This window comes from Megascapheus bottae, chromosome 2 (assembly GCF_031878675.1).
Source record: "Megascapheus bottae isolate mThoBot1 chromosome 2, mThoBot2.hap1, whole genome shotgun sequence".
In the NCBI taxonomy this organism is placed as follows: domain Eukaryota; kingdom Metazoa; phylum Chordata; class Mammalia; order Rodentia; family Geomyidae; genus Megascapheus; species Megascapheus bottae.
In genome coordinates this window covers 41,965,431-41,986,808 of record NC_143510.1, presented here as the reverse complement: position 1 = coordinate 41,986,808, position 21,378 = coordinate 41,965,431, and the positions used below count along the sequence as shown (strand labels likewise).

At 44.0% G+C, this 21,378-nt stretch overlaps 2 protein-coding genes across 5 annotated transcripts in view; one reads left to right on the top strand and one right to left on the bottom strand.

Moving 5' to 3' along the window:
- Positions 1 to 18,787, bottom strand: part of Pphln1 (periphilin 1) — a 147,787-nt gene extending 129,000 nt beyond the window's left edge. The window contains exons 1-2 of one of the 2 annotated variants that reach the window (XM_090324307.1): positions 18,584 to 18,787; positions 11,084 to 11,145 (exon numbers count right to left, since the gene is read on the bottom strand). In XM_090324307.1, coding sequence (XP_090180433.1) covers position 11,084 — 1 coding nt within the window. In that variant the 5' untranslated portion in view covers positions 11,085 to 11,145; positions 18,584 to 18,787. Of the gene's footprint in view, positions 1 to 11,083; positions 11,146 to 18,101; positions 18,197 to 18,583 lie in introns of those variants that run through there. The other variant, XM_090324299.1, reaches the window with a different exon arrangement.
- Yaf2 (YY1 associated factor 2) overlaps positions 18,479 to 21,378 on the top strand; it is an 81,774-nt gene continuing 78,874 nt past the window's right edge. For 2 of the 3 annotated variants that reach the window (XM_090324441.1, XM_090324430.1), the window contains exons 1-2: positions 18,479 to 18,586; positions 18,996 to 19,121. In XM_090324441.1, the coding sequence (XP_090180567.1) occupies positions 18,561 to 18,586; positions 18,996 to 19,121 (152 nt within the window). In that variant the 5' untranslated portion in view covers positions 18,479 to 18,560. Of the gene's footprint in view, positions 18,587 to 18,995; positions 19,122 to 21,378 lie in introns of those variants that run through there. The other variant, XM_090324435.1, reaches the window with a different exon arrangement.

Genomic DNA, 21,378 nt, shown 5'->3' with positions numbered 1-21,378 from the left:
GTGGTGGCCGGAGCGAGCGGGACCGGAGCGTGCAGGGCCGGAGCGTGTGGGAGCGAGCCGAGCCAGAGCCAGCGAGGCCGGAGCGAGCGGGGCCAGAGCGAGAAGGGGCCAGAGTGAGCAGAGCCAGGAGCAAGCGAGAGCTGGCCGACCGGAGCGAGCGGGGCCAGGAGCAGGGCCGGGCCGGAGCGAGCGGGGCCAAGAGCAAGCTGGAGCGAGCAGGGCGGAAGCAAGCGGGGCCAGAGCGAGCGGGCCGGAGCGAGCGGGGCCTGAGCTAGAAAGAGGGCCTAGCCGGGCCGGAGCGAGCAGGGCCGGAGCGAGCGGGGCCGGAGCGAGCGGGGCCTGAGCTAGAAAGGGGGCCTAGCCGGGCCGGAGCGAGCGGGGCCGGAGCTAGAAAGGGGGCCTAGCCGGGCCGGAGCGAGCGGGGCCGGAGCGAGCGGGGCCAGAAAGAGAAAGGGGCCAAAAAAAAAAAAAACTCAGGGACAGCATCCAGACCCTGAGTTCAAGCCCCAGAACTGGTATACTCACATAGAGACATACACAGACACACACACAAAAGATTTAGGTCTATTTGAATGCTGCTGCAGCCTCCATTTGAAAATATAAAACCTTACAGAGATCCCTACTTTGTTGTTGTTTTGTCTTGTTTTTGTGCTGGAACTCAGGGACTGGGTGTTGTCCCTTAGCATTTTTTGCTCAGGGCTGGCACTCTACCTCAGCTCCAGTTCAAACCCACCCCCCATGGTGTTCAACTGGAGATAAGAGCCTCACAGACTTTCCTGTCTGTATGTCTTCAAAGACCTTGGCCTTCTGAGTAAGATTATATGCATGAGCCACTGGAGCCCCTCTTCTCCCTAGACTTGAAGACCCACTGACTTTTGTTTTGTTTTGTTTTTGTGGGTCATATGTTTTAAACTCTGGCGGGGCCTGGGCATTGTCTCTGAGCTCTTCAGCTCAAGGCTACCATCTTACCCCTTGAGTTGCAGTGCCACTTCCAGTTTTCTGGTGATTAACTGGAAATGAGTCTCACAGACTTTTTAGTGCCTGGACTGGCTTTGAACCATGATCCTCAGATCTCAGCCTCCTGAGTAGCTAGGATTATAGGCATGGCCACCTTGCCTGGCTAAACTTTGACTTTTGATAGAGGCTAACATCAGATTTCCATGGATCAGGTTTTATTCCATAAGTATGAACATTAGCCTTCTGTCTCTTCAGTCCATTCAGGTTTTTGTTGTTGTTTTTACAAAAGCACTGAGCCAGAAAGCATGAAAATGAGTGTAAATCTATTTTCACTAATAAGAAAGCACATGATCCACCAGCAGTAAATCCAGAGCCCTATTTGTACCACATTACTAAGAGCAGGAATTGGCCCACTTGCAAATACACTGCCAATTGGCTCTTTCTACATGTAGGAAAACATTTGTCACCATTTTGGGGATCACTGGGATTATTGGCTCTGACTCCAGATAAACAGAATAAACAAACCTCCACTCTAGTGTCATCCTTTTTCATCAAGCTCTCACAGTTTATTCTAACAGGACTGTCCAATGCATTACCTATACTTGCTTGTTTGCCTTTCTCCGGTGCCTGTATCTATCTGCCCACATGGGCTAATGTTGTCATTAAATGTGTTTCCAGATACTATTTTGGCCAGACTAATCACCTTACTTGGAGCTAACATTGCTTCTGTTCTTGTTTGGCAGAGTAAAATACCTAGTGATACCCCCCCTGCCCCCCCCCACACACCACTCTTTTTTGCTCAAGGATAGCACTCTACCACTTTGAACCACTGCTCCATGCTGGTTTTTGAGTGGTTAATTGGAGGTAAAGAGCCTCAAGGCATCGTTTCTGCCCTGACTGGCTTTGAACCATGATCCTCAGATCTCACCTTCCTGAGTAGCTAGGATTACAAGATGTGAGCCACTTGTGCCCAGCATATTTTTTTTGGGGGGGTGCTGGTACCTAGGCTTAAAATCAGGTCCTAGGTGCTGTTCTTTGGCTTTATTCACTCAAAATTGAAGCTCTTCCACTTGAGCCACAGTCCCACTTCTATTTTTTGCTTGTTAATTAGAGATAAAAAGTCTCACTGACTTTCCTTGTGAATTGGCTTTAAAATGTAATTCTCAAATCTCATCTTCCTGAGTAACTAGGATTATAAGCATGAGCCACCAGTGCCTGGCTCTCTGATCTGAGGCTGAGAGCTGAAGATCATGGTTTGAAGCCAGCTGGGGTAGGGATGTCCATGAAACTCCTATCTCCAATTAACCACCAGAAAGGCAGAAGCTGTGCCTTAAATGGTATATAGCACTGGCCTTGAGAACAAAAGTTCAGGGACAGTGCCCAGGCTCTGAATTCAAGCTCCAAAGCAGTATAGAATGAGGGTGGGGGGTGGGGGGAGAGGGAGAGAGAGAGACTCAGTGTTATTATCTGATACCTTACTCACCTAAGTCACACCAAGGAACTGGCTATGATAGTGTGATAAGAGTTTCTAAGGTGGCTGTCAGTGGTCCTGCCACCAAATGTTCGTGCTCTTAGGCAAGCCCCTCCCATTGAGAGAGCTGGATACAGAACCTTGCTTCCAATGAACAGAATACAGTAAAATGGAATATCACTTCTGGGATTGGGCTTGGCAAAGACTAGATTGATGACAAATTCCTTGCAATGAACTGGAGAGAAATCCACCTAGACAGGGGCTACAGTTACTGTCGCCCCTTCAGTCACTCTCTTCCACTTCTTGTTTTCCCTCCCTTCTCCTGACATCCTGATTGGGAGCTTGTAAGATAGTCTGAATCCGATTATTTAGCTAAACCATACCTAGGTCCTTAATCATGGGAACTCATTTCTCAGCTGTTAAGCTTTACTGTAATCTCTAATATTACAATGGGAAACTGATACAAAAATAGATATGACAACATGATGACTTAAGAAGAAAATGTTTGGAAAGATCTTTTCTTTTTAGGTTAAACTAATTGATCATTTTGTATGTTAAAGAGCCAGTACGAAGAACTTGAACATAAAGCAAAGAGAAATGCTCACTGGGAAAGCAAAGGGAGATGAGAGGATATATCAAATCATATTTCTACTCCAAGTGTGTTCTATTGACTGGTAATGACAGCATTGCATGTTAGTTAGAGATGAACAATTTTGGGTCCCACTTCTAGTCTTACTGAATCAAAAATTCCCATTTTAACCAAAAGACCTAGTAACTCATATTACTTACTTAAAGCACAGGCAAATAAAATAGACTTAAGCTGGGCACTGGTGACTCATATCTAGACTCCTACTTAGGAGGCTAAGATCTGAAGACTGCAGTTTGAAGCCAGCCAGAACAGGAAAGTCTATAAGACATGTATCTCCATTAAACTATCCAAAATCTGGAAGTAGAGCTGTGACTTAAGTGGCAGAGCACTAGCCTTGAGCAAAAGAAGCCCAGAGACAGCACCTACCCTGAGTTCAAACCCCACGACTGGCACATACAAAAAAAGATTCAGTCAGAGGACAGATAATTTTCACCTGAGAATAAAGAAAATAGAGGAGAGGATGAAGAGATTTGGAGATGGAATTGGGAAAAGAATTCAGCTATAAGAAACTGCTTCAGTATTCTTTATGAAAGTTACTTCATTCTAGTACAGAGGTTGTAATGAGTGGCAAAGAATTATAGTAGCTACTAAAATTGAAGAAGAAAATGATTCAAAGAAACACAAATGTTTTGCAAAGAAATACCAGTTTGGAAACTAGGAATCTACTAGGTGTGGATTAAGTGATTTTTCTTCAGTATTCTTCAAGAGCTCATGTATAAAACTGGAAATAGCAAAAGGAATGCAAGGATATGATGTGCTAGCAGGCCGAGTAAATTGAAATAATTCTCTAGAGGGGCTTAGATACGAAGGAAAGAGAGTATAATTTCTACAGGGGGTGGGGGAGCAGGAACACAGGGTTTAATAGGCTGGTGGCATTGGGCCCTGTTGGCTCATGACTGTAGTCCTAACTACTCTGAAGGCTAAGAGCTGAGGTTTGAGGTTCAAAACCAGCTTGAGCAGGAAAGCCCGTTGAGACTTTTATCTCCAACTAACCACAAACAGAGGAAATGGAATACTGGCTAAAGTGGTAGAGTACCTTGAACAAAAAAGTAAGCAGAATCATGAGGGCAGAATTCAAGGCTGAATACTGGCTCACATGTGCGCATGCACGCACGCACGTGCACGCACACACACACACACACACTTCTGTAATACAAGAATTATGTTCTAAAAGGATAAAAATATGTACCTGCTTGAGTTTGCCACTTTGAACAATACAATGGCTTTTCAGAACTCTGAAGTAAACATCTGTATATATATCACTGGTAAATACCATGTCAACAATCTACCCCCAAGTTTGAAGAGAGCCTAAAAATCAAAATTGTTTGATCTGCTGGATATCTGTATTCTGGTAGTAAGGAAGTAATAGATTTAGACAAGCAATTAACTATGAGGACCCTTATTCATTATAATCTCATGTTGTTCTGACAAAACTCTAAAGACGTGTTAAGAAGTTAAGGTATAATTACTGGGTGGAGATGGGAAGGAGAGAATGGGAGAGAATGAGGGAACAAATGACACTGTACAAGAGGAAATATACTTACTCCCTGACACATGTAAATGTAATCCCTTTGTATGTCAACTCTATAATAACAATAAAGTAAATTTTTAAAAAGAAGTTAAGGTATAGAAACAAATGAAAAGCAAATGGAGAACAGGATTCATTTTGTGTGTGTATGTGGTGGTACTATGGCTTTAACGCAGGTGCCTCACGCACTCACTGGGCTTTTTTTGCTCAAGGCTGCAGGCACTCTTAATACTTGAGTCATACTTCCATTCCAGATCTGGCTTTTTGCTAGTTAATTGGAGACTGTGGAGATTAACCAATCTCCATGGACTTTTTGACCCAGCAGGCTTTGAATGGATCCTAAATATCCTAAGATTTCAACCTCCAAAGCAGCTAGAATTATAGGCACAAGCCACCAGCACTGAGCTATAAGAACAAGATTCTAAGGTGGCCCTAAGCCTTCAGAAAGCATTAGCCATAGAAAGCATTCTAAAGAAAGCAATTAAAGTGAAAAACAATGCTTCAGGCCACGCATTGGACTAAGGCCTGTAATTCTAGCTACTTGGGAAACAAGGAAACTATTAAGAATTACCATTTAAGACTAGTCAGAGCATAAAAATTCATGAGAGTCCATCTTAGTCAATTCAATATCTTTGAGTCATAAGGGCACTGTAGTGGTGCATGCGTGTCATCCCCAGCTATGGATTATAGCCCAGTCTGACCTGGGCACAAAGTGAGACCAAAGGCTGAAAATAACGAGTGCAAAAAGGGGCTGGAGAAGTTGGGTGCTGGTGATTCATGCCTATAATCCTAGCTACACAAGAGACTGTGCTCTGTGGATCAGCTTTGAACCCAGTCTGGATAGGAAAGTCTGTGAAACTCTGATCTCCAATTACTCACCAAAAAGCCAGAAGAGGAGGTGTGGCTCAAGTGGTAGAGCACTAGTCTTGAGCATAAAAGCTCAGAGACAGTGAGTGTCTAGGCCCTGAGTTCAAGACCAAGACTGTCAAAAAAGGAGGGATGTGGGGCCAGGAGTTTTGCCTAGTGGTAAAGTGCTTGCCTAGCATGCACAAAGGCCCCAGTTCAATTCTTTGGAACCACATAAAAAGCCGGAAGTGGTGCTGTGGCTCAAGTGGCAGAGAACTAGCCTTGAAAAAAGCCCAAGGACAGTGTTCAGGCCCTGAGTTCAGTCCCCAGGATTGGAAAAAAGAAAGAAAGAAAAGACAAAAGAAAGAAAAGGGTTGGTTTGTCAGTATCATTAAGAGAATGAATTATTGATTGGCATGGTTGGCACTCTACCACTTGAACCATATCCCTACTTCTTGGAAAGTTGGATATAGAAGTTGTATATAGAAGTTTCACAAATGTATCTGCTCCAGCTGTCTGAGTCATAATCCTCAAATCTCAGCCTCCTGAGTAGCTAGGATTACAGGTCTGACCCACAACACCTAATAGTTCAGGCTGATGAAACTTTGGCTCTCTTAGGCATGTGCTTAATCCTCCAAATCTCAACCGGTCTATTCCTAGCAATACACTACACATCAGATACTCTAACTGCTTTTTCATCAGTAACATACATTTGCCACGATGTAAATTACGGCTGACTTATTCTACATATACATGCCAACGGAGCCTCATTATTCTTTATCTGTCTTTATATTCACATTCATTGATCAGTTTTCTGGATCAAATAAAGACTCTTTGGTAATACTGACTTATAGGTCTAAATATTAGTCTTTCGGAAAGTTTATTATGTAGGGAAAGAACACCAGATATGGAACCTGAAAATGCTTGCTTGCTTGCTTGCTTCCTTTCTTTCCTTCTTTCTTTTTTTTTGTGTGTGTGTCATGGGGCTTGAACTCTGGGCCTTGACACTGTCCCTGAGTTCTTCAGCTCAAGGCTACCACCCTGCCCCTGAGCCACACCCCCACTTTCCCTTTTTCTAGTGATTAATTGGAGATAAGAGTCTCACAGTCTTTATTGCCCCGGGATGTCTTTGAACTGTGATCTTCAAGTCTCAGCCTCCTGAATAGCTAGGATTACAAGCGTGGGTCACCATGCCTGGCATCTTTTTTTCTTTTTTAATGAGTAAAAGTTTTAAATAGAGTCTATGCCAAAACAAGATACAAAAAATGGATAATAAGCCCAAGGAAAAAAATCCAAAGAACTCAACTCTGTCATAAAGGAACTACAAACCAAACTCATACTAAGATGCTGTTATATACATTCACAAAAGTTGATTAAAAAAAAGAATTATAGTAGCAATTGAAGAGTATTTGGAATAATTCAAAATCCCATACATACACAAGTAGCTGGTAGGAATGGAATAAATGAACAGGTAATTTAGGAAAAAGTTTCACAATTTTTACAAATTTGAACATAAAATACTATGTGATCCACCAAACTGACTCCAGAGTATATACCCAAGAGAAATGAAAAATATTCACATGAAACACTGCATACAAATGTCTATTGAAGTTAGACCCATACTCACTAAAAAGTGAAATCTGGTGGCTCATGCTTGTAATCCTAGCCACTCAAGAGGGACTGAGATCTGAGGATCAGGACTCAAAGGCAGTCCTGGCAGAAAAGCCCATGAGAATCATATCTCTTATTAACTACAAAAGAAAGAAAGACAAAAGGCTGGAACTGGAGCGGTAGCTCACATGGGAAGAGCATTCAAACCCCAGGACTGACCAAAAAACAGAGATCCACCTATATGTTCCTTTACAATGCAATGGATAATGGGATATGCATGCATAATGGACCATGTCAACAATAGGCACAATTTATTATCACAAGCAATGACACGGAAGAACCCAAAGCAAAAACCAGCCCAGACTGGCTTTGAACTATGATCTTCAGACTTCAGCCTCCTGAGTGGCTAAGATTACAGGTCTGAGCTAGCAGCACCAACTACCCATAGAATTTTGGCTTTAGTTTTCAGGTCGTCTTCACATTTTTGCCTTCAGTAGTCCTGAATACCAATCCTATTATTTATACCTCTCATAGAGTTGGTGCATGCCATCATTGCTTGGCTCAAAGACAGGATTTGAATCCAAGAAATCTAGGCATAAAAAACACCGAAACCGGGCCAGGAGTTTGGCCTAGTGGTAGAATGCCTGCCTAGCATGCATGAAGAGCTGGGTTCAATTCCTCGGTACCACATACATAGAAAAAAGCTTCAAATGGTGCTATGGCTCAAGCCTTGAGAAAGCCTTAGTCCTCAGGCCCTGAGCTTAAGCCTCAGGATTGGAAGAAAAAAAAGAAGAAAAGACCTAAACCACTGATTTTGCTTCTTACATGTGTTTACTTTCCTGTCTCTGTGGAAGAATACTTGACATAAGTGACTGAAAAAGAAGTAAGATTCCTTTTGCTCATGGTCAGAGCATTCAGCTACAACTTGAGCAGCATTGTGGCAGAAGGACTATGTATAAGAGGAGCTTCTTCACCCTAGGACAGAGAGGAAGCAGAGACTTCTCTTACCATTGGGAGTAAGGGCACCTCAAGGACACACCGACCAGACCTACTTACCTTGCTAGGCCTCACTTCCTACTGTTCCCAGAACCTTCCAAAATAGCTGGGTTTTTTTGTTGTTGTTGGGTTTGTTTTTTTTGTTTTTTTTTTTTTTTTGTGTGTGTGTGTGTGTGTGTGTTATGGGGCTTGAACTTGGCCTGTCCCAGAGCTCTGTAGCTCAAGACCATTGCCCTACCCTGGGTGCTGTCCCTGAGCTCTTCAGCTCAAGGCTATGCCCTACCCTGGAGTCAAGCTCCACTTCCCATTTTCTGGAGGTTAACTGGAAATAAGAGTCTCAGGTTCTTTTGTGCCCAGGCTGGCATTGAACTTTGATCCTCAGATCTCAGCCTCCAGAATAGCTAGGATTACAGGTGTGAGCCCTCATGCCCAGCCAAAATAGCTATTTGCAGACCAGCAATTCAGCAGAATGAGCTTGTGAGGGACATTCGATTTGTAGTATTGCCAAAATGTATCCCTATTCAACAAATTTTCATATACATAATCAGAGAAATGTCAAATAATATGTAACATGAAAAAACAGCTTGTCACAGTGGCTTATACCTGTAATCTCAGAAGGCTGAGATCTGAAGATCAGAGGTCAAAGCAAGTCCTAAGCAAGAAAGTCTATGAGGACTGACACAACATTTAACTACTCAGGAAGCAATTTAAAGCCAGCCCAGGCAGGAAGCCTGTAAGACGCTTATCTCCACTAACCACCAAAAAGAACTGTGGCTTAAGTGGTAGAGTGCTTCCCTTGGGCAAAAACATTTCAAGAACAGTGACTAACCCTGAGCTCAAGCCCCAGGACTTTCACTAGAGCTTTGCCTATTTCCATGTCTACCTGTAGATATGGGGCTATATACATATAAATGCATATATACATAGATGTATGCATGTTTATATGCACATATACATGTCATGTAATACACATGTGTATATATATAATTATGTAAATGGATATTAGTTGAGTATATAGCTTACATCTGAGATGATGTATTTGCTTCTTGAATATATTAGTGGTAATGAAATGCACTGAGTGGGCTATGCATTTGTTCCAAGACATTCTGGTAGAAATCTCTATAGAGTTTTAGTCCTATTACTGCAAGACATATTAGTTCCATCATTTCCTTATACAGACATTTAGGACAACAGATTGCAATTTTGCCTAAATACTATTTTCTGTGCTTCTGTCTCCAGGAAATATTGTTTTTCCTACTGAGATATTTAATATTGCACCTGCATTTGTGATTTTTATTGGTAGAGAGATTTCAGGTACTGTAAATCTTTCATAAATGCTATATTAGACATTTCTGGGTCAAACCTATTCATATAAGAATGTCTAACCTTAGTAATGGTTCTTAGTGTAGCTATAATATTTACATGTGGTACTGGAAGCTTAGGAAGTTCCTTAATAGATTACTAGAGCTGAGATTTTTATAACTAGAGTTTATTAAAATACTATTTTTAATAATAAATTCATCATTAACTCCCTTGGCTATGTGGACTATATACATTAAGTCAACATCTGGAAAATAACTAAAGCAAAAGAGAGCTGGGTGATGTGGCTCAAGTGCTAGAGTACCTGCTTAGCAAGCGTCAGGCCGAGTTCAAACTCTGTACTAAACAATATCAGAGAGAACATAGATGAGAAATGAGAATAAAATACTTAAGGAAAACCAACTAAAACTGTTAAACAGATTGCAACAAAAATAAGGAAAACAAGGAAAAGTTCAATTGAAGGGCAATATAGGGGCTAAGAGTTTGGCCTAATGGTGGAGTGCTTGCCCAGCATGCATGAAGACCTGAGTTTGATTCCTTAGTACCACATATATAGAAGAAGCCAGAAGTGGTGCTGTAGCTCAAGTGGTAGGGTTCTGTCCTTGAGAAAACCCAAGGACAGTGCTCAGGCCCTGAGATCAAGCCCAGGACTGGCAAAAAATAAATAAATAAAAATAAAAGGCAATATATGCAGAAAGTATTTTTTCTTTTTTATCAGTCATGGGGCTTGAACTCTGGGCCTGGGTGCTGTCCCTGAGCTCTTCAGCTCAAGGCTACCACCCTACTCCTTTTGTTTTGTTTTGTTTTTGCCAGTCCTGGGGCTCGAACTCAGGGCCTGAGCACTGTCCTTGGGCTTTTTTTTCTCAAGGCCAGTGATCTGCCACTTGAGCCACAGCACCACTTCCAGCTTTTTTCAATGTATGTGATACCGAGGAATCAAACCTGGGTCTTCATGCATGCTAGGCAAGCACTCTATCACTAGGCCAAACTCCTGGCCCATACCACCCTACTCGTGAGTCACAGCCCCACTTATCCTTTTCTAGAGGTTAATTAGAGATAAGAGTCTCAGGTTCTTTAGTTCCCAGGCTGGCTTTGAATCATGATCTTTAGATCTCAGCCTCCTGAGTAGCTAGGATTACAGGCATGAGCCACCATGCCAAGCTAGAAAGTATTTTTTTAAATAGGAAATTTTATCATAAATGATGACAATAAGGAAAACTACCACTCTGAGCAATTCAGAAAGAGAAACAAGATGGTTTCTGTTTCATTTATTGAGACAAAGTATGGCTATGTAGCCTTGCTGGCTTTCAACTCATGATCTTCTTGCCTCCATTTCCTGAGTATTGAAATTACAGGCATGTGCTAAGGCTGTTGTTTATGCTCTTTTTTTTTCTGGTATCAAGACTTGAACTCAAAACCTGGGGTTTTCAGCTTACTTCCTAATGACTACAGCTCTACCACTTGAGCCATGACTCCAGCCCTGCTTTTTGCTTGAGATGGAGATAGCCCTTTTGGAGATGAAGTATTAGAGGCCAGATCACAGTATCCTATCACTGCCTCCTAAATAGCTATCACTGAAGAAATATGCCGCAGGTGCTTGGTATAGAACAAAGTTCTTGACATGAAAAATCTTCGAGAATGATGTTTCGCACTCACATAACCATATTTTGAAAAGATTTTGGGGGAGTGAGAAGGCATGACTCACTTTGGTAGAATGCCAGCCAAGGTTTGAAATGTCAGGTATGGAGTTCAAGTTCCACCTCGAATCTAAAACAAAAAAGAAATTATTTTCTCTATTATATAGTAAGCCGATTTCCTTTGCATTATTATAAAACCATAACATAGATACCTAGTGTTTGGAACAAACCTACCATCCCTTCTACAAGTAATTTTAAATTCTGTGTGTGTGTGTGTATGTACACAGGCGCACGCACTCACACACATGTGCATGCGAATGGGCTTTCTGGAGCATAAACACAGGGCCTTGGCCTATTCCTGAGTTGTTTCATTCAGGGCTGGCAGCCTCCTACTTGAGCCATTCCTCCACTTCTGGATTTTTGGTGGTAATTGGGGACAAGTCTCATAGACTTTCCTGGCCTGGCAGGCTTTGAACTGGGATCTTCAGATCTTGACCTCCTAAGTAGCTAGGATTACATTTGTGGCCCACCAGTGCCCAGCTTATCTTCTTTTGATGAAAGTTCCTGTCTTGTTATTTAGCCCTGGGTACAAACTAAATGCTTAGATAAGAGATATGATACCAACTTACTATTCTGTATTTCTGTTTTTTAAATGAGTGTTAGCTGCACTCATTTATGGTTATAGGTAGAAAAAGCATGTTACTATGAATAAACAAATGAAAGTGAAGCAACTGCATGAAGATTTCATCAAAATTAACTTTGCCTTTCTGTCAACCCACATCTATTGCCCTCTAAGGAGCTTCATTTTACTGATTGGCTGAAGAGGGAAAAATCCCAGGGCTGGTTTTCAAGTGATTCTGCATAATATGCTGACACTAATTAGACATGGATGGATGCATAATTACAGTTCCAATGAGATGTGGTCCCGAAGGGCAGTAGAAGGAAATTCTCCTAAGAATAAAAATTTAGAGTAATTTGATTATCTACACTGTCTGTATTGAAACATGGTCAGACATGTGTCTACACTGATTCATGGGTAGTCACTGATCTTTGAACTAGATCACAGGACCTCAGAAAAGATGAGATCCGAAACCTGATACAAACAAATATTTTGGAGACACATGTGAATAGACTTTCAGAATGGACAACAATATGATGTTTTATGTTCCATGTGATCTTGTTTTTAAGCTTTCAATTCTATAATGCATATAATTCTAGTTACATAGGAAGCAAAGATCAGGAGATTCAGGAGATCAGGAGTAGGGCAGTAGCCTTGAGCTGAAGGGCTCAGGGACAGCGCCCAGGATAAGATCAAGCCCCATGATACACACACACACACACACACACACACACACACACACACACACACACACACAAATAATAATGAAAGCAAAAAGGGCTCAGGGTATGTCTTAAGAAGATGAGTGCCTGCCCAGAAAGTACAAGACCTTGAATTCAAACGTAAGCACAGCCATAAATTGATAAATACATAAATAAATGATATAAACAATCCAGTGAACAAAGTATGCCCCCACCCCAAGCCCTTGGGCTTAAATTCAGGATCTGGGTACAATCCTCAAGTTTCTTTGCTCAAGGCTAGCACACTACTACTAGCACCACAGATCCACTTTCAGCTACCCAGGCTGGCTATGAACCACAATCCTCAGATCTCAGCCTCCTAAATAAATATTACAAATGTAAGCCATCAGCATCTGTCTCCCCCTTCTCCCCCCTTCCTCCTTCTCTTACTTATACACACACACACTTACACAGTATGCAAAGTCATTTGAATTCTAGAAGTCAGGTTCTGAGAACAATCTATCTTGCAAGATCAGTGCCACCCTTTCTGTTTTACTCCTGCAATATCACTCTTTCCCCAGCCATCTTAGTGCATTTTCAGTGACCCATGTTCAAAGTACACGCTGTTCACAATGGAGGCTGGGCATGTGTTTAGCAACAGCATTTCCTTCTCAAAGCTGACCATGTGTGCTTGCAACATTACTACTGCTGAGTGTCTTCCTAACCAAAAGCACAAGCTAACACTGCTTCTCCTAGTTGGCATGCTTCCTTGAAGGGACAAGCCAGGCACTTGGTGCATGGCAAACTACCTTGGAAGGGAGAAGATCTTTTCAGTAGAAGAAACCCATTTCTGGATATGGATTTGTCTTTGTCTTCCCTGCCTATAATGCTTCTACTGGCAACACTACACATGGGCCCATAAATCCCTTTTTTTAAAATTATATTCTGCATTAAATAATGCAGAATATAATGACTGAGTATTCTAATTAACTCATTTCATATGAAAGAAATATAAACCATATCTTATCACCGGTCATACCATATACCATATACCTTGTCCCAGGCATCCCAAAAGAATGCCATACTGGGGTGTGTGTGTTGGGACTTGAATTCAGAGCCTAGTTACTGTCCCTTAGATTTTTCCATTCAAGGTTGGTGCTCCACTACTTGAGTCACAGCTCCACTTTCAGCCTTTCACCCATTAATTGGAGATAAAAGTCTCACAGAAATGGGGACAAAAACATGAGAAGGGATATCAATGTGTGAGAAGTAATGTACCTACTACTTGACAAATGTAACTGTAACCCCTCTATATATTATCCCGACAATTAAAAAAAAAAAGTCTCACAGACTTTCCTGCCTGGACCGGCTTGGTACCAAGATCCTTATTTCTCAGTTTCCTAGGTAGCTGGGATTAGAGGCATGAGCCACCTGAATCCAGCTGCCATACTGTCTCACGAGATTCAGTGTGTATTTTGAATCAGAGGTCAACATGCGGGGCTGTCTTTCCAGTTGCCAGAATAAATACAGGAATCCAGAGAGGGAAAACTGAGTTACCCTCGTCATGATTCTATCTTCTTAAACTAAGTTTTTCTTTCTATCCCCACACTGAACTGTGCTATCTACAGGTTTTTCTGTTTGGTGGTGGTGGTGATTCTGGGGCTAAAACTCAAGGACTGAGCTCTGTCCCTGAGCTCTTATTCAAGGCTAGCACTCAACCACTTGAGCCACAGTACCACTTCTGGCTTTTTCTGCGTGATTTATTGAAGATAAGAGTCTCATGGACTTTCCTGCCCAGGTTGGCTTGAAACTGCAATTCTCAGATCTCAGCCTCGTGAATAGCTACAATTTCAGGCATAAGACACCAGCACCCAACTTCTAGAAATCTTAATCTACAAGGATGATATGCTTAGTGAGACCATGAATTTTAATGATTCTATTGCTTTGAAAGATAAAACTGCTGCTTGGCTATTGAGCACTGTAGCCATTTCTCTAACCTGCGCTTGTCTATTTCTCCTTAGTGCAAAAGTCATGCAACGCCAAACTTTGATTACTAGGATAAGAAAATAAAATATAAAACTAAAACAAATACTTAAAAAAATCACTTAAAGTCACCTACATTGATCAAGATGTATTGTACTCATAAACTGTTATGTGAAATATAAACTCCTCTGTACTATTAAAGATCATTTAAAAAGTTCAGCAAGGCACAGGTGGCTCGCACCTGTAATCCTAGCTACATTAAGAGTCTAAGATCTGAGGATGGGGATTCAAAGTCAGTCTGAGCAGAAAAGTCCATGGAGGGGCCGGGAGTTTGGCCTAGTGGTAGAGTGCCTGCCTAGCATGCACAAAGGCCGGGGTTTGATTACTCGGTACCACATACATAGAAAAAAGCTGGAAGTGGTGCTGAGGCTCAAGTGGTAGAGCTCTAGCCTTAAGAAAGCCCAAGGACAGTGCTCAGGCCGTGAGCTCAAGCCCAGGACTGGCAAAAAAGAAAAAAGAAAAAAAAAAGAAAAAAAAAAAAAAGAAAAGTCCATGGAAATCGTATCTCCAATTAACTATCAAAAAGCTGAAAAGCTAGGATTATAGGCATGAGTCATGGGGCTGGCTGGGTAGGACTCTTTATCTCCTTTATCTCCAGTTAACTACCAAAAGCTACAACCAGAATTAGAGCTGTGGCTTAGTTAGGAGACTGTCAGTTATGAGTTAAAAAAACAAAAACAACTAAGAAACAGTGCCGAAGCCCTGAGTTCTACCATCAGTACCAGGCACGCACGCATACACACACACACACACACACACACACACACACACACAGTAAATAAGTAAATAAATAAGTAGTAGAGTGCTTGCTTAGCATGGATAATGACCTGGATTTGATTTCTAGCACCTTAGGGATCAAACCAAACTGAATTTTTTTTTTAAAAAGTTATTGCAATGATTGAACAAGTTTTTTGTTTGTCTGTTTTCTGTTGTTTTGTTTTCCTTTTGTGCCTGTTCTGGGGCTTAAATTTGGGATCTTTAGCTTTCTCACTCAAAGGTGGTGCTTTATCCCTTGAACGCCACTTGAGCTCCACTTCCTGTTCTTTTGGTGGTTAATTGGAAAAAAGAGTCTCTCAGATTTTCTTGTCTGAGCTGACTTTGATCTAAGATCCTCAGATCTCAGCCTCAGGAGTGACTAGGATTAGAGGTGTAAACCACAGGAACTTAGTATTTGAACTGTTTTGAAACAAAATACCTTAAACTTAAAATTGAGACAGCAATTTTCACTTTCACAAATGAAAAGGCATTTGACATTGCATTACTGAGAAATTAAGATTAGGCTGGCTGTAAATCTTTATCTTGAATGGGTTCCCTGTCCTCCCCCAATGTAGGTCTCTAAATCTTGATCTGAGATGTAAGAAATTTTAACAAAGCCCAGATGGTAAGACAAGTTTAGAGACCTCTGTGCTGCACGGTTAATTAGAAAGCCCTAAGTCCTGTGTCCTTAATGAAGTGTTATGCTAGATAAGAACATTTGCATAGTTCCTCAGGCACTTGATGCATTCCTGTGAAATTTACATAGTACCTGGCTCTGAGGGCTCAAAAAATGTTAGCTTAAAGCTGGGTGTGATTTCACAAACCTGTGATCTCAGCACTGGGGTGGCTGAGACAGTAGGTTCCAGAGTTCAAGGTCAGCTTTGGCAACAGAGGAAGAACCAGTCTCCCAAAAGAAAAAAAAATTTATTATTGCTGATAAATATTTTATTATCGCCAAGAGCCCCAGTGGCTCATGACTGTAAATCCTACCTACTCAGGAAGCTGAGATCTGAAGATGGCAGTTCGAAGCCAGCCTGAGAAGAAAAGTCTGTGAGACTCTTATCTCCAATAAATTACTAAGAAAAAGTTCCAAGTGGCACTATGGCACAAGTGGTAGAATGGTAGGTAGCCTTGAGCTGAAGAGCTCAGAAGCCCATGACCAACATAAAGAGAGAGAGAGAGAGAGAAAGAGAGAGAGAGAGAGAGAGAAAGAGAGAGAGAGAGAGAGAGATTATTAAGCACACAGCAATGTCACATGCAGTTCAGAGTTGAGAAATACAAAATTTCCATGGTCTACCAGTTAAGGAAAGGAGGAAAGTTGAACACAGTGAATTTCTGTAGCTTTGCCTTTTTTTTTTTTTTTTTTTTGCCAGTCCTGGCTTGAACTCAGGGCCCGAACACTGTCCTTGAGTTTACTTGAGTCACAGAACCACTTCCAGCTTTTTTCTATGTATGTGGTACTGAGGAATCGAACCCAGGTCTTTGTGCATGGTAGACAAGCACTCTACCAATAGGCCAAGCTCCCTGCCCTTTATTTATTCATTTATTTATTTGTTTTGCCAGTCCTGGGCTTGAGCTCAGGGCCTGAGCACTGTCCTTGGGCTTTCTCAAGGCTAGAGCTCCACCACTTGAGCCTCAGCATCATTCTGACTTTTTTTCCTATGTATATGGGACCAAGTAATCAAACTCCGGCCTTCGTGCATGCTAGGCAGGCACTCTACCACTAGGCCAAACTCCTGGCAACCTTGCCCTTTATTTTTAAGCTGTCTTGTTATAATTGTACAGGAATGTGAACTTGATATAAATCCAAAAAGGTAGGCAGTAACAGTGCATGGAAAATATTTCATAATGGAGATGGGTGGCAGCTACAGTATTAGGAGGCAGCTTTTCTGATGGTGAGGGATGGCAGGATGGCTATGCTAAGGAATTTGGGAGCTCTTAACCAGAGTGAAATAAAGTAACCAGCACTTTAAACTTATTCTGGTTCTGGCATACTTAACAGATTGGGAAAATGAAACTTCAGGCACAAGTGAGATGGCTAAAAGTGTAGTACAAGATAAACGCTTTTAGTCCGGGAGGGTGGCCTAATGGTAGAGTGCTTGCTTAGCATGCACGAAGACCGGGGTTGGATTCTTGGGTACCACATACATAGAAAAAGCTGGAAGTGGTGCAGTGGAAGTGGTAGAGCACTACCCTTGAGAATGCCCCAGGACTGGCACACACATGTGTGTGTGGGTGTGTGTGTGTGTGGGTGTGCATAGGCTCTCAATATATGCAGGCAATGACACCTGGAATGAAGTGTGCATGCATCAAGCAACAGTTTTCAGGGCACCTGTAAGGTGCCATCCTCTGGTCTTGGCCTCCTGAGTAGCTAGAATTACAGATATGAGACAGGGCCCATGCATTCATTCACTCATTTATTCATGCAAGAGAAAGTGTAGCCCAGAAAGTCTGGAACTCCTTATCCTATTTTAGCTTCCTGAGGACTGGGATAATAGGCTTGCATTCTTGCACCCTGATCTTGCAACCTCCTTTTGAATAAAAATGGCTTATGAGCTACAGTAGAGCCCGGGGAGGCCAAAACAGCGTTCTGGAATTGAACCAGGGTTGGTAGACCCTTGGCTTTGTTCTTCTCTAATCATGAAACCTACAGAAACTCATCTAACCTCCCTTGGGCTTCTGTTTCATCTCCTCTAATGAAAGGTGACAACATTTCTTTACTTCATGGAGGGCTGGTGTGTGTGCACAAGACCAGACAGCATCAGAAGGAATGTAGCGCCATGGCGCACGGGGGCGGGGGGGGGGGGGGGGGGGGAAGGGGACGAGGGAAGGGGGTTCCCTTTGGTCCGCGCATCCTTGTCCAGAGAAGCGGCTCTACCTGGCGCTCTAGACCGCCGAGCCAACGTACAGACACGGCGGGGCCGGCCTCGCACAGTCCCGGTCCCACCACAGGCCAGACTTCGCCCCAGATGACGGACGTTTCCTTACCTCAGACGCGCAGGAGCGACACAACCCGGCAGACGGGAAGTGGCGATAGGAAGCGCGCGGAGGAGCGGTGACGAGGCCGCGACCGCGAGCGAGCTCGGCCCCACGGCCACCCCCCGCGTCACCCGCCCGCCCGCCCGCCGGCCTGCGTGCGAGCGAACTCGCCGCCGGTGCTGGGCCGCGCTGGCAGCGTTTGAAGTCTTCGGCGCGGCCGCTGATTGGCTGGCGTGGGTCACGTGCGCCGGGCAGGAGTTTCCCCGACAGCTGGAGGCTGCGTGGGATCCGGCGGCGGCGGCGGCGGCGGTGGCTGCGGCGGCAGCGGCGGCGGCGGCGGCGGCGGCTCCCGAGCTCGGCGGTGCGGCCTTCCCCGCCCCCCTCCCGCTCCCGCTCCACCCGCCCGCTTCCGCCTGGCTTTTTATCCTCGGTATAAAAAAAAAACAAACGCCGAGCGGCCGCCAAGCCATGGGAGACAAGAAGAGCCCTACCAGGTAACCGCGCTTGGGCCCCGGGGCCCGGACTTTGCAGACAGGCTGGGCCCTACGCGCCGGGTTTCCAGGCATCCGCGGGGCACCGGGGGGCGAGAGCGGGGGCGGCGCCGCTGCAGGAGGACGCCGTCGCGCCTGGGTTCAGCCGCCGTTCCTCCACAATGGAGGAACCGCGATGGCGATGGCGATGGCGGCGGCGGTGGTGTCAGCGCCCGTGGCCCCTGGCGTCCGCGTCGGCTCCCGCGCCCTGCCCCTTCCCCGTGCCCACCCGGTCCGCGGAGCCGGGGGCGCGGGGCGGGGGGACGCGGGGAGCGGGCGGGGGGCGGGGCGGGCGCGGCCGCGGGGGGCCCGGGCGCAGGGCGCGGCCTGCTGGTGACCCCGCGCCGCGTCGCGTCCTGGTTGTGTCCTGCAGGCCGAAGCGGCAGCCGAAGCCGTCCTCGGATGAGGGTTACTGGGACTGCAGCGTCTGCACCTTCCGGAACAGCGCCGAGGCCTTCAAGTGCATGATGTGCGATGTGCGGAAGGGCACCTCCACCCGGTGAGTCCCGGGGCCGGTCCCGGGTCGCCCGCCGCCCCTGCGGCTGCCGTTCACCCCACCTCCTCACACTCCTCGTTCCTCTGCCCGGCCCGCTGATACGCGCGGACCGGGCGGGAGCTGGCCCAGCTGAGACAGGCTAGCAGGCGGGCAGCCAGGCGGTGGCCCGCGGGAATCCGGTCACATTGATCGCGCGCGCGCGCGACCTCAGCGATGGTTTGCAGTGGAGGGGTCAGTGAAGGGGCTTGCCATGTTTCCTGCTGCCTGGAAAGAATGAATTATTGAAGGAAGGCATTAGCTCCTGCGATTTAATTCCTATCGCCTGGTTCAACGCCCCCTTTCCCACCTCACTGAGCCTAGAAATCGCGCCGGGGGAGGGGGGAGGCGGCTTCATTGTTGTAACTAGGGTGTAAGGATCAAGGGAAGACCATGAAGTCTCACACCCCCCCCCCTTTTCTTTTTAAGGAGCAAAGAATGTAATTTAGTTTCGATCCTCCTCCCCCCCCAAAAAAAAAACTAATCTGATTTTAGAATACCTAGTAGATCAAACCCCCTTCTCAGGTTTTAAACTTAGGACTTGTCGGGAAGGGTCACACTAAGGTTTTGTTTCATGTTTTCGTTCTAGTTCTCTAATGTTTTATAAATAAGTACTTGGAGGTGAGCCCAGTCCCAGAACTCATTTTTACTGAAAGTAAAATATCTGGATGGCTTTAGTTTGATTAAATGGCAATCTATTAGACAAATGAGACAAAATGATCCGAGCTATTTTCAGTCTTTATTGTATTGTGAGCTTATAGTATAACTGTCTTTTAAATCCTTGCTTAAATGAATTAAGTGGATTAAAGAAAACCATCCAGAAATACAGTCATTGGCATTCTGGATCTGTCAGCACTTAGTGACTTGAGTTTCTTGTCTTTACAGAAAGATAGCCTTTGAATCAAGGCTGTGATTTATTGTTTAATATTTACATGAAGTATTGTGATAACTACAAAATCTATTAGAACCTAGATTAGCATATGAGACTCATAAGTTACTTTGGAAACAAAGTTTAGACATATTACAATATTAAGTTAAAAAATAGTGTGCATACACACACAAACGAACTCAGAGCCCGGGCACTCTACCACATGAGCCATATCTCCACATCCAGTAACCTGATTTTTTTTAACCACTTACAGTATTTCATTAAACTTTTATAGATGAAACAAGTCTCAAACTGTATTTTCTCAGTGAAACTACCTGCTTTTGACATATTTGTCTTTATTGTAATATACTTTTCTGTATGTTTCCACTTATAGTGAATAAAATACTTTGAACAGTTTTTTGTGATACTCATTGAAAAGCAAACTTGTGAGTGGTGCATGGTGGTGCTTTACTGTACTCCTGCACTTGGAAGGCTGAGACAGGAGGATCACAAGTTTGTTGCTAGCCTGGGGATACTTAGTAAGTTCTAGGCTGGCTAAGTGACCTTGCTACCTAGTCTCAAAAAGCAACAAAAAAATAATTTAAAAAGTAAGGTAAAACAGCTTTTAAAGTAAATTGGAGGACAGGTAAAAAAAAAAGCCATTCCCTCCCCCCCTTTTTTTAAATGCCTATTCTAGGTTTGAACTCAGGGCCTGGGGACTTCCTTGAACATTTGAGCTCAAGGCTAGCTGTATACCACTTGAGTTCCACTCCAATTCTGGCTTTTTGGTGTTTAATTGAAGATAAGAGTCTCACAGAGTTTCTTCTCCAGGCTGGCTTTGTACCATGGTCCTCAGATCTCAGCCTCCTGAGCAGCTAGGATTACAGTCATGAGCTACCAAAACCCAGCTAAAAGTTGTTATTTTTAGACCTATGCTTCCTATGTTTTAAGTAATTTTGAGAGCTTTTTTTGTTTGTTTGTTTGCTAGTCCTGGGGCTTGAGCTTAGGGCCTAGGTACTGTCGTCCTTAGCTTTCTCAAGGCATGTATTCTACCCTTGAGCAACAGCAGCACTTCAGGCTTTTTTCTGTGTATGTGATACCAAGAAATTGAACCCAGGGCTTCATGCATGCTATAGCAAGCACTCTACCACTAGACCAAACTCCTAGGTCTGAGAACTGAAATACCCCCCTTTTTTTTTTTGTGGGTCATGCGACTTGAAGTCTGGGCCTGGACGCTATCCCAGAGCTCTTCAGCTCAAGGCACGGCCCTAAACCTGAGCCACAGCCCACTTCTCATTTTCTAGTGGTTAGTTGGAGATAAGGGGCTCAAGTTCTTTAATGCCCAGTCTGGCTTTG